General features: G+C 46.0%; 1 protein-coding gene across 4 annotated transcripts in view; it reads left to right on the forward strand.

Moving 5' to 3' along the window:
- Window positions 1–372: 372 nt before the first annotated feature.
- The window catches only part of RBBP6 (RB binding protein 6, ubiquitin ligase), a 28,654-nt gene continuing 15,907 nt past the window's right edge, over window positions 373–13,119 (forward strand). For 2 of the 4 annotated variants that reach the window (XM_063414652.1, XM_063414654.1), the window contains exons 1-3: window positions 374–1,120; window positions 6,707–6,806; window positions 9,267–9,303. In XM_063414652.1, the coding sequence (XP_063270722.1) occupies window positions 955–1,120; window positions 6,707–6,806; window positions 9,267–9,303 (303 nt within the window). In that variant the 5' untranslated portion in view covers window positions 374–954. Of the gene's footprint in view, window positions 1,121–6,706; window positions 6,807–8,592; window positions 8,632–9,266; window positions 9,304–13,119 lie in introns of all 4 variants that reach the window. The other 2 variants (XM_063414650.1, XM_063414653.1) reach the window with 2 other exon arrangements.

Consider the following 13,119-nt stretch of genomic DNA (forward strand, 5'->3'; position numbering starts at 1 on the left):
TTCTTTGAGAGTGGTGTGGCAGCTGGCGGGCAGAAGGTTTCCAGGGTAAAGATCTGAGAACTAGAGAAGAAGTGTTTGTAAAATGAAAGACTGTTGTTAGTAAGTTTCAATAGGTGGGTTGAACGACACAACAGTGCACAGCTTGAAAGAGGCGGGGGTTTAAGCATGACATGATGGCGATAAGAGGTCCAGAGGACGGTGACTATTATGGGCTATAATGTCATATATAAATAATATTCACCTCAATCCCAACCTTTCATTTCCTGCGGCCCGTGAGGGGCGCACACCACGCGCTCCGCTAGGGGGCGCTCGGGGCCAGGGGCGGGGCCTGCCGCGCCCACGTGACGTCGTGTCACGCGCGGCGCCGGGTCACGTGCAGCGTGGTGGACGCGCTTCATCTGCGCATGCTCGCGCGGCCCGTGCGGTGTCGGCCGGGAAACCCCTCGGCGCAGCGTTGAGGGCAGGGGCGGCCGCGGGAGCCGCCATCGGGGCCGCGCGGGGCCGAACCGGGCCGAGCGGGGCCGAGCCGGACCGAGCGGCGCCGAGCCTGAAGCGAGCGGGGCGGCGCCGGGCCGAGTGGACCCGAACCCGAACCGAGCGGGGCCAAGCGGGGCCGAGTCCTAGTCGAGCCTAAAGCGAGGGAGGCCGAACCCGAGCCAAGGCCGAACCGAGCGGGGCCCAGCCCGGGTCGAGCGGGGCCGAGGGCAGGAGCCGGGCGGGCGCGCCGCGCTCGCCGAGGGCCGCGGTCGTTGCGGGGCGGGGGCCGCGGGCTCGCCACGATGGAGACCTGAGGCCTCCCCAGCCCCGAGCCCTGAGGCCGCGGCCCGGCCATGGCGCAGCGCCGCGGGCTCTGAGCGCCGCTCGCCGCCCCAGCGCCGCCGCTCCGGCCCCCGCGGGCCCTGCCCGACCCCCGCGGCCCCGCCGCGCCAGAGCGGGCGCCGCCCGCGCCCCGCCATGTCGTGCGTGCATTACAAGTTCTCCTCCAAGCTCAACTATGACACGGTCACCTTCGACGGGCTGCACATCTCCCTGAGCGACCTCAAGCGCCAGATCATGGGCCGGGAGAAGCTGAAGGCGGCCGACTGCGACCTGCAGATCACCAACGCGCAGACCAAAGAAGGTGCGTGGGGCTGGGGCAGCGGCGCTGCGCTGATGGAGCGGGGGCTGCTGTGGGCTCGGGGCTGTTCCTTTGTAGCTGCTGCCCTCACAACAGCGTCCCAGCAGTTCCACACGCGGGGCACGGGCTCGTGTGCCACGGTGCTACAAAAGTTTTGGTTTCCTGAAGTTGTAGGTAAAATGGAGGGAGGGGGGGAGTATGTCTTACCGTAACAAACCTGCCAGCTTTCTTTGAAATCTGGCAGAGAAATGCGAAGGAATAGGAATATATCACATGGCCAATTTAAATGGGGGAGAAAAAAAGTGTGTTCGGTGACTGAACTTAGTTTCATTGAAAACGTGTGCCCATTGCAGCAGTTGCTGAGAAGCAACAATTTGGAGTGTATCAGTGAGTTACAATTTCTGCAGACCTTTAAAGCCTCTTGCACGATCAGCGTTCGGTAGCAAAATTACTCTTGGGAGTTCCTGGTTAATGTAAGTTTTCCAAACAAAAGACACCATAATTTGGATAGTCCTGAACATCATTTCATCATTCTTGTCTAATTTATTTTTTTTCTTTCTGGCACGTAGTGTTTGCTGTATCAGGGCAGTCTGGAAGTTTTATGGCAGAATATTTACAGTGAATATATATAAGAAATGTTCTTTGAGAAGTCATAAATTCGCTTAAGTCTAATAAATAGTACTTGATTCTGCGGTGTGAATATGGGCTTGTGTTACTGTGACGCTTCAATTTGGTAATCTGCCATCCTGATTAGTTTGAATGTGATTAAAGACTTCAGAGTGTGACTTTTCAAAAATAAAAAGAATTGTATTTTTATTCCTGCAACGTTAAATCTTTTTTTTTCCCTGTGGTTCTGTGTCTCATTAGTTCTTTTCTTTAAAATGTGCGCTGGTGGGTTTTTTTCTCTTTCAGTGTTATGTGTTGAAGTTTTAACAGAGTGCTCTGTAACTTCAGCCCTGACCTTCGGAGGGGTTGGAGTTAAAGCATCTGTTTATCTACAGATATTTAAATTATTTCCAGGAGTGTGAAGAGACTTTCAACCAGCATTAGAGGGGTGCAGGGGATGCTGCTGTGTGGTACAGACACAGCTGAGAAGTCTTGGATTTTTTAGCGGTGTTGAATGAAGCTGAGGAAAGCCTTTGGCCGCTGGTTTGGTTTGCAGGGAGGGCTGTGCTGAGGCCGTGGGAGGAGCTGGGCTGGACCCGCGGTGGGCACCGCAGCAGCGGCTCTGAAACGGGCCGGGCACCCCGGGTTTGGTGTGGCACGTGAACAGAACGCGAAGTTGTTAAGAGAAAAAAGATGCTCCTGAATGTCGGCTAATAAAGTATTACTGCAGCATCCGTGGGACTAGCTTTGCTAGGGTGTTACTTTGTTTTCATATGTAACCAGGATCAGGGAAGGAAAAGTGCCTCACTGTAAGCAGTTTAATGTGGTGTTGCATCAAGGTGAAATTAAAAAAGCATTGTTCTGGGTCGTATAGGCAGGTTGTGCTGCACTTTAACCTCCGCAAAATGAGTATTAAATGATAAATACATAACGATGTAAAATGCATAATTTTAAATTCTATATTAGTGACACAGATGCTTACTGAACCTTTCTTAAGGGCCTTTTCCATGTGAAAAGGCAAAAATCCCTCTGTGGTTTGCAGAGCATAGCTAGAGAATGTATTTCCAAAATGTATGTCTGTCAAATCTTTGGTTTATATGCATAAATGTGAATTCAGGTTTTATTAATCAGATGTAGATGCTTCAATTAACCTGCAGAAGTTAAAATAACCACTAGAATGGGATATTCTAACTAAGCGGGATGCTAGGAATTCCTACATGTGGACATAAGTATTGGGGTTTTATAACTTTGTCTGTTCAGGGGCTTGAGTAAGTGTTATAATATCTGGAAAGAACAAAGTGAGCCATGAGTGGAGATGTGCTGTGTATTCAGATTGTTCCAAGATCCTGAAAGCTTTTACAGTTCTGGTGCTGTTATTTTTCCTAATGGAAAGCTAGTAATAGACGAACTGCTAATATAGGCTAAAAGTACACAGGATTTTAAATATCGGTGGGAAAAAAGGATCTGATGAATTCTGTACGATTCTGGGAATGCGGAGTGAGTGGGTGGGACCTGTTTTATGTAGGGGGTTCCTCTTCCATGCTTGCTATCAAGGCATGTTCTCTAAAGCCTGTGCTCCAGAGCGGTGCTTTTAAACTTGCCTCTGTTTCGTTGGATCTGGGTTTTTTACCTCTCTTCTGTAACAGGTGTTCCCAGAATATGTGAAAGAGCTGCAAGCTCCACAACTGTTTCTTGAGTGCTCTTTCCTGCACTGTGACATTCTGAAACAGAGCACCTGGAAAATGTGCCATACTTACAGGGCAAAATACAGAGAAAGTAAAGCCAAACCTTTGCTCTGAGCTGCTGTGGGGGGGCAGAATGGTTTTAAGGCGGAATGGTTTTAAGGCAGAATGGTTTTAAGGCAGAATGATGCTCAGGCACTTCAGCCCCACGCTGACACCACACAGAGCCAAGAGGCCCTTAAGGCAGGCCCGGTGGTGTAATGCGATTAAGGACTGGAGCAGGGTGGATTTGATTGACTCATCCCTTCACAGCAGTGCAGGGGCTCTGGTGGGGCACAGTGCTGTGTGAAAACGCTGCAGTGGAGATTCCCTGGGCACTTTGGCCTCCTGGCCAGCTTGTTCCAGAGGTGATGATCTGCCTGCTGTAGATGAAATCAGGGATTCCTGTACTGGGGGAAGCAGAAAATCCAACAGGACTGGCCCAGTCTGTTACTCGGGAAGTTTCAAGGCTGCTTTCATAGCCAGCTACAACAATGGCTTGTCCCAAAGTGAGCAAGTGGTGGTGATAAGAACAGAGTTAAATCCTGTCTAGGGAGAAAATATGTTCCAGGGAATTCCCTGTGTTCTGGTGGGGACAGCCTGGCGTGTTGGCAGGGATTGCAGCTCTTATGTGCACACCCTTTCCCCAGCAGCTGCCTAGCAAGGCTTTTCCCTGCCCTGGCACACCTAGGCTTGCCTTCCAAGGACTCCTGGTGAGTTCTGTACCTCACCTGGGTGAAAAACCTCTGAGTGCTCAGAGCTGCTTGGGCAGGGCTGTCAGATGAAACCGTGGGTGAACGCAGGCCAGAAAATAACATGGGAAATTCTGTCAGTAACTTGTTTGTAGCATACATAAACATAAATTATTAAAACTAGCAGAAATTCTTATAATAGATAAATTAAAAAGTGGGAGTTTTAAATTGCTCATTCATTGCAAAGCAGCATAAACTTGCCAGCAAATGAGAGCTCCTTACACTTAGCTGTAAGAGAGTTGTGGACACTGATGCAGTAGTTGATGTCAGATTTCTGTGTCAGGGTAGCTGCTCTTAACTAGTTTGCCTCCATTCATGTCTTGAAATACTTCCTTCTCTGGATTTTTTCAAGCTACTGTTGTAGGATAAATAGCAAGTTTTAGACTGCTGTGTCTCTTCTGCTATTGTCTTTAATATCCAGATCTTTGTTTTTGCAGGCATTTTGGGTTGGTTGGGTACTTTTAACCACAGCTCAGATTGACAAATTCCAGTAGCCACTTCCCAGCCATCACTGGTGGTAGAACAACCCTGTGCTGTATGGGGGTGGGAATGAGCAGTGCTGCTCCTCCAGCTCTGAGCATTTCTGTTAAAGCTGTGCTTGGACAAGTGTGAGCAGTAGCTGTGTGGAGTTGGCCTCACTGCTCACCTTGAGGAGTGGAGTCATGGAGAGACAGTGACAGGGCTGTGCAGGCCCTGGGACATGGGAGGCTCTGCCCGGGGAATGTTGCTGCCCATGAGCAGCAGGCTCCTGTTGGAAGATGCCAGTTCAATATGAAAGCCTTTTTGTGAAGCTGCTGTTTCTTATCTTGTCTCTCTGAAATCACAGTCCAGTGATTTGTGATCTGGACCAGAAAGAAAGAACACTTTTGTTTGGCTGTGGTCCACTAGTAGAAACAGCTGCTTTGGTTTTCTAGAACTGTAGCTGGCACCATCCTCCAGGTGTTTGTCTTGGTCTCAGCACTGCTTGAGCTCCTTCTCCATCAGAAAGTCCTGGTGCAGCCTCTCTTGACAGGCGGCTGTGTGAGGAGCAGAGCTCCAGGGCTCGTGTCAGGATGTGACTTCTGTAAGAGCTGCTGTTTCTGTCACTGCTGGTCCTTTCACCCACAGTTTTAAACTGCTCTGCAGTCCAGAGTCTTGCTGTTTGGTTCCCTGGGGGGAAGCTCAGGAATTAGTTTCAGCTAAATGATTTCTCAGTTTTCTGAAGAAATGTTCTGTTAGTTGGAAATAGAAGTAAAATTTTAATTTCATGGTTGAAGTGATGTCTTCTGCTAGGTATGTTTTGGTCTAAGGGAGGTTCCTGCCTGTAGGAATAATATACTAAAAAATGGAGCATAAAAAGTGAGATACTTGTATTTTGTGTGTGAGCAAACTCATCCTGACAGAGCTTGACTAGATACACAACAGCTCTGGGTTTCAGACCAGTGTTCTGATTCAGTCTGCAAAGGTAAGGGATTGGAATAAGTAACACTGCAGGCACATCACAGGCAGGAACTGCTCAGGGTGCTTTACAGTATTTAGTCATAGCCAGCCTGTGTAAGTTCCATATAAAAACCATTCTTATGGAGAGGGCTTTGCATTTTAGTCTCATTCAAAGTGTGTCTGAGAGTTGGATTTTTGTTTGGGCCTTATGTAAAAGGTCAGGGGGCTTTTCTTTTTGGACAACCAGCACAGTACAGGCCAAGGCAGGGTAGGGATGGCTTCAGCCATCCTTTGTTTTCCAAAGGCTTTTCAGGGCTGCCTTCAGAAGTCATTTTGTTTGTCTCTCTTCTCTATAGAAAGTGAGTGGAAAAACTTTGGTTAATTCAGACTGGATGGTGAGCTTCAGGGGGGAGGTACCACTGTAGTTTGAGCACCTCTGTCCTGCTCGTGAAAGCAGGCTCAGAAACCCCCAAGTGTTTGTGTTCCAAATCCAGCGCTGCCAGTTCCAGTCACATTTCTCTGTCAGGCCCTGAGCAGCTGCCCAGCCTGGTTGGGATAGTCAGCTCCAGGCACAGAGCTGGTGGCTCTGCTGTTCTGCCAGGCCAGAGCAGGGCAGCAGAGGGGACTCATTGGTGCAGTTTCCCTGCTCTAGCTGGTGCCTGGTTTGTTCAGGACCAGCAGTCATAGACTTTAGAGTCTCCTTTATGTAGGTGAGGCTTGGCTTTGGTTTGTTTTTCACTGGAGGTCTCTTGGTTTTGTAGCCAGTCAGAAGCAAAACCAGCTTAAAACAGATCAGGGAAAAACCTCATGCATTATCAGACTCTGCTTTAGTGTAATTTGAAACTATTTTGCTCTTGGCATTCAAGCTAACTTCAAAAACTGAAAATTATTTTGCTGCTTCTGTTTGATAATCAAACCTGAAGATTCCTTGACAGGTGCTGTTGGTGTGTTGAGAGGATGAAAGCCTGATGTTATGTATAAAATTTTGCCTTTAGATCTGTGAAGGGATTCTCAAAAGTGCTCTGTAATTACATATTAAATACATTATTACAAATTGACTAATATTTTTTCTGTATTGGTGTTGTTTCCAGAATACACTGATGATAGTGCTCTGATTCCCAAGAACTCATCGGTGATTGTGAGGAGAATCCCCATTGGAGGAGTCAAAGCAACCAGCAAGACATACGTGATGTAAGTGCTGCAAGCCTGGTCCCGTGGGAGGGGCGCTGTGCCCGCCCTGTCACTGACAGAGGCACCAGGGTGGGACGTGCTTGTACAGCTGCTGCTGGGGTTTGCTGTCATCTGTCCCAAAGGACACTTCCATCTCGGTGTTCAGACACCAGCAGTGGTAACTTTGGAGATAATTCTATTTAGTTTAGTTTGGGGGTTATTTTTCTGAGATTCAAGTGCAGATCTTTTTTTCCTCTACATGGGGAGATTCCTCATTATATGTGTCTGCCTTTTTAATGAAGACAGTGCACACTGTAGTGTAAATCTAGCATTTGTTCCTGTCTCAGAAATGATTCTGGGTGTTGGACTGTCATCTGCATTTGGGGGAGGTGGGGCAGGGTATGACAGGTATTTTTCTGCCTCAGATCTGGGGGGAGGGGGTTGTGTAGTAGTTTTAGAGAAAAGGCCAAGAGTTGCCAGCTGGTGAACCATGCAAACAAGAAATTTAATTCCTAAGTGATTCCTGTGCGTTTCTTAAACACGCAGTATCTGTTTGAGGCAAGAGAAAAAGAGCTGTACCCTAAAGAGTGCTGGCTTTTGTGCAAGTACCATGAAGGAATAGTTAATCCTGTCCAAACTCAGGAGCAATTAAGCACATTAGCAAATGTACTGATTACCTTTCTGTCTGTACCCAAGCTGGGATCTCTGCTCCAGGTTTTAATTCTGTATTTCTAAGGTTTACACCTGGTTCTTTGTCCTCAGTATTGATTAAAATCACAGATACTCAAATGCAATCCTGACTACAGGATTATTGCTGCACTGATGTTTTCATACAGTCCAGATCTGTAATAGCTACACCAGCGCTGTTGGAATGGGCATGTTTTTCCAGCTCCTTAAAGCCATGCCTCTTCACCACCAGCAGGAGATACTGTTAGCTTGTGGTTTTGCCATGTTGGTTCTCAGTGAAGTACCCTGAGGAGTTACAGTGTGTCCTGAACAAACAATACAGCAACATCCTGGTACCCATGAGCCATTTGCAAGCAAAGAGCCCTCAGTGGATGTGGCTCTGCATGTGACCTTGGGGAGTGCTGCTGCAGGAGCTGGGGCAGCACTTCCCAGCTCTGCTCTGATTCTGCACCCGCAGCACCGTGCCTGTAAACACAACCTTGCTTTGGGGCTGTCCTGCCAGTGCCCCTCGCCTGGTGATAAAGCCCTCCAGAGAATCAAAGCTGGCAGCAAAGGTTCTGTCAGCACTGGTGGGGGGCATCAGGAAAGAACGACCCTGCTGTGGTGGAATGGAAAATGAACAGGCAGATGAGCTTTCAGCTGGAAACACTGCAGAAACCCCTGCTAGGGTGGTTAATGTGTGGGGATGGGGAATGTCTGCTGGAATGGTGGAGAGGCCTTCAGAAAGGCATTACTCACCTTGCAGTAAAGGGCTGAAGCAATATTGTGTGGTAATCCAAAGTATTTCCGTGTACTTCCTCACCTTCAAGAGGTGTAATTGGGAGCCTGGGGGAGTTTAGCAGTGGCAGGAAGCTGAGCCTCTCCTTTGGCATGTGAATTCCCCACCAGCCTTTGCCTTGCCTCTGCTCATGGGACTCTTGGGATGATGCGTGGATTGTTTGTTAGCTCTCTCAGTGGCTGCATGTGTGGTTCATGATGAGGAGCATGCAGGTCCAGACCACCGAGTATGTGGAATCTCAGCAAGTTTTCAAATGTAATACATATTTCCTAAAATATTGTAACATATTCAAGATTATCTTATAGCAAATTCTGGCAATTAAGACCTTTTCTTTTGTCACAGGACTCCTAAATCGCACAAAATCCTAGAAACTGCTTTCAGGTGACATTTCTACTACTACTTTTAGTCAATATAGCAAATGTAACATGTTTAATATTTTGGCACTTTGATGGCTAAATACAGTAGATCTCTGAACACAGTGCTTGGGCTTCCACAGAGAAACACTGTTCTAGAGACTGTGCTGCTGACACTGTTATGTTGCCCTTTGTGACGTGACTGTATTTTTCACTCAGGCAGACTTGCACTTGTAGATTTTCACTGTTCTCTCATAGAAACTGAAGCCCTGTACCTGGCACCTGTGTGCAATACCAGGGGTGTACATGCTGGCCAAAGCTGCCCCATGCTTTGGTGATTGATTATTTGAGCACATGGAACTCTAGTACAGACTTCCTGGATTTGGTACTTAGAGAGCAGAGACAGAATGTCTGAGGACTTCCTCTTGCACTGTTGTGTTCTAGATCTGTAAGTCTTGAGTAATTTGTGACCATGTAGAAATGCAGTTTTGGGGGGGTTTTTTAGTTTCACCGAATGTACCAAGAGAGAAGAGTTTATGTTACAAGTAAATGTCTACATTCACTAGAGTATTGGAGCATAATGTGATGTTCGAGTTCTGGAATCTTTGTGTTGGGTACAAGTGATTTGTTTTAAATTCTGATCACCTTTATTTCTTCTTCTAGAAGTCGAAGTGAGCCAGTGAGTGGAACATCAAAAGCAGTATGTAAAAACACAATCTCACACTTTTTTTCCTACACACTGCACTTAGTTATAAACAATGCAGCCTATTATTAATTTGCCAAACAACTTAATATATTTTCCAGTAAAACCTAGTGTATGTTGTAAATACATTGTATTTGATTCAGCATAGTAAAAACTGGGTAATGCCATCATTTGCAGAGTTCTAATGTGAATATTGGTATTTGTGCCTAGTAATGCATTGTATTTCATATTGAATATGCTAGAATCTCTCCTGTATGACTCTGTGTTGTACAGATAATGTATGATCGTTTCCAGATCCTGTAGGCTCAAGGTTTGCACACTGAACATGGTGCCATGTTCTACATCTGTCTGTCTATAGCTAGTGATATGTATGTTTGTATAGGTTGTTGTGTGCTTTTTGTTTCTTGCAATAAAAACTGTTTGGAGTGTATTTTTTGCCATTTTCACATTGTATCACTTAGCTTTTGTTTTTAAATAACTTTTTTTTGCCTAACGGTTTTTGAAAATGTTATCAAAAACCACTGAGAATTCATTATTGTGAAACTTGGTGCTGTTCCTTACTTTTGACTTGGGGGTTCAAACAATTACTAAACCCAGCATATCCCAGATGTTTTCAGGACAGTTCTGTGCAACTAAATGATTCCTTCTTGTGTCCTTAAATATTTGGGTATTTGTTCCTGAAACTGTGTAATTGAAGTGATACTGTTTGGGCCCCCCTGAGTACAGAAATGCCTTTAATAGCCTGACGTGAATTTCAATATTGCTGCTACACAGAGTGGTATTCTAAAGTTCTGCATTTGATCTCTCCCCTTTATGTGGTGAAGCAGTTTAGTTCAAGAGTTTGTCTGCAAATGACAATATGTAACACAAATTCTGGCACCAAGTTAGAGCCTGGGGCCTTTGGGGGTAAAATCCCTGTCACTTTTCTTGGCTCCTGCCTGCAGCACATTTTTGGGTCTGGGTGACTCCAGGGCTGGCTGCTGCTGCAATTCCCAAAGGTTAAGCCTTCCTTTAGTATACCACCACTTGGAATTCACATTTGGAAAAGGGGCAGCATTTTCCTTCAGGTTTGCAAACACTTGTACTGCTGCTAACATATAATCCCACACGGAAATCCGTGCCTGGTGATGGGCTAGATCTTGGTGTGCCACTTGGCTCAGTACTGTGTGCAACTGTGCTTCTCCAGTAGTCCTTAGAGTATCAAAATACTGTTTGGTGGGGTTTATTTTTTATCTTTATTTTAAGTATAACTGCTCCTTCATTAGACTGGTGTGAGGCATTACACTAACCCTGGATCATTGGTTCTGATCACTCGATCAGCTATTAGGATAACTTAATCTAGAAATTCCTGAACTCTGGGGCTGTGTTCTGGGAAGAATACAGCCTCAAACAATCAACTTCAAATTGAAAACTGTGTAGGTCTAAAACCACTAAACGTAACATCCATAATTCTATTGCTGATTGATTGCAATTCCTTTTGGAGATGAATGCCTCTCATTGTGAGTTGGAGTTAGTTGAACTGGCCCAGTGACCCTAGCAGTTAATGTAATGCATTTATGTAAACCACGTTTATAGTATTTGATCTAATTCAGATGGGTTTTTATTTCTTGAAAACAGTTCTTTTTCTTTTTGTTTACTAGCATGTGTATAAACACAAACCACATGTTCATAAATAAAGTTAACATTCTTTTAGCCTCGTGTGTTCCCTGGCATGTCTGTATTACATTGCTCAGTAGCATCTTACCATAAGCTAACGTAGATGTGTCAAAAAGAAAACACCCCAGAGTGGGAGGGAAGACAGTGTGAGTGAGAACTAACAGCAGGAAAGGAAAAGCGAAGCAAAGCCATTCCCTGGTGTGCTCTGAGTGTCCCTGGTCTGGGAGGGTGGAAGCCTTGCATCCCTCTGCACAGGCCCTCTCTCTGGAAAAGCCCTGCAGCCTCAGCAGGAGGCTGGAGATGTAGATAGTTTATTCTTAAAGCTCACTCAGGTCTTGGTGTGGGGGGATTGTTTGCCTGGTTTTTTTGTTGTTTTAAACACATATTTCTGCATGTATTTCAGAGCAGAAGCTGGGTGTTGTGCAATTGGAGTACATCACTAGGAATCTTATCAGTAATTGATGGAGAGTAAAGCTGCAAAGTTAAAATCAGTTCTTTCTTTAAAGGATGCAAAAATCTTCTTCTTTTTTAGTATTTTCTCATTGTCACAGTCCTCTGCCAGCTGCCATCCCGCCCTCGGCACAGCCAGGGCCCCAGGGCCGCTGTCGGGGCACCCTGGGGCTCCCTGGGGCTGCGGCAGGGCCGGCCGTGCTCTGGTTTAGAGCCCCGGCCCTGCTGCAGCCTCCGTGGCTGCAGTGCCTGTGTAGCCAAGCTGTGGCTTTGGGGAGCCCTGGCATTTCAGTGTAGCCCTCCAGCAGTGAGATCAGCCTTTTCCTCCTCTTTTCTGTCCCCTTGCCCACTTGGCTTCCTGTCACTTTCTGTTCAGTCTGCTGCATGACGTGGGAGTTAAAACATCGGCTTTGAGTTTAGGGTTTGGGGGTTACTTTTTCTGGGTTGTTTTTGGGTTTTTTTTTTTTCAATACTTCTGCAGTGTTATCTCCAGGGTTGACTATAAATTCATGGACATGTTGTTTCTACTTGATGGTTTTGAGGGACTGCCAGGAAATACTTCAGTAGAAATTTAAAAGGAAAATATTGGCAAAACTGTAGGATGGTTGAAAGATGCCCATGGGCAAATGCACTGAAGAGTACATTAATTATCTGTTTGCTGCTTTTGGTAACTGTTCAGAATCATCTCCTTTAGGAAATTAGACTGTTGCCTGCAGGCTGTATAATAGCAGCTTCCTTTATAAATAGAGGAAAGAAGTAATGGTTTATTAACTGTTGTGTTTCAGTTCCTGGTCAGTACTAGACCATTTAATGCTAGAGCTTTCCTAATTTCTTGTTTGTTTCTGGAAAAACACAAAATTATAGCTGTGCCTGCCCTAAGAGAACACTGGCCTGCTTTTTCACATGTAAAAGAATGGCACAGGGAGCCTGAGGCTTCAAAATGCTTGTGCAGACCTCCTTTGAACTGGGTACAAAGCATCCTGGAATAAGGAGAGGTGAATCTTGTGGTAAGACTTGCAGTGGGGTGAAGGTCTTGTCTAGGTCTGTGTTCCTCTCCAAAGACGTTTTCAAGAGTTCTTTAGTCAGTGATGCAGGAGTGCTGTATGTGCTTTCCTGAGAACACAGAAAAGGAACAACTTAGTGGAGTGAGGAATCATCTTGTGCATGGAGGTACTTTTTTCTCAATCTGCTAAAACTGTTCCCTCAAATTCTATGCTACATCAGGTAGTAAAGGATAAGACCTTTTTTAAGGAAAGGTTTCAATTTCTGCTGACCTGTTTAGTGACTTCTTGGAAAACTGTTCAGTTCACGTTGTGAAATTTTATTCTACATTTTTTAGCAATTTAGATGTAATAAGCAGTGATTCAAATGTCTTTCTGGTACTGCTGTGGTTGCCCAAGTGCTGCTCATGGCATGATATAATTCAATATACTGCAGAAGGAACTAGATCCAAGTTAACCTTTTTACTTGTGGCAGAACAGCTCTTCAGCACTAGTTCTCTGGCTTCTAGCTGAGGGCATCATTCCTGAGAGCTGTTCCACGGGCAGCTGGGAGGAGGAAAATGGAGGCAGAAATTCCAGGCTTGTGCTCTGAATCCATGCTTTTATCATCAAGAGTTTGCTCTGCACTTTCCTTTGTTCATTTAGCACTGGGCAGCTGGTAAAGATCAGGTTTGGTCTGATTGCAAGGAGTCATCTAAATTCTCAC

This window comes from Prinia subflava, chromosome 17, assembly GCF_021018805.1.
Source record: "Prinia subflava isolate CZ2003 ecotype Zambia chromosome 17, Cam_Psub_1.2, whole genome shotgun sequence".
NCBI classification, from domain to species: Eukaryota; Metazoa; Chordata; class Aves; order Passeriformes; family Cisticolidae; genus Prinia; species Prinia subflava.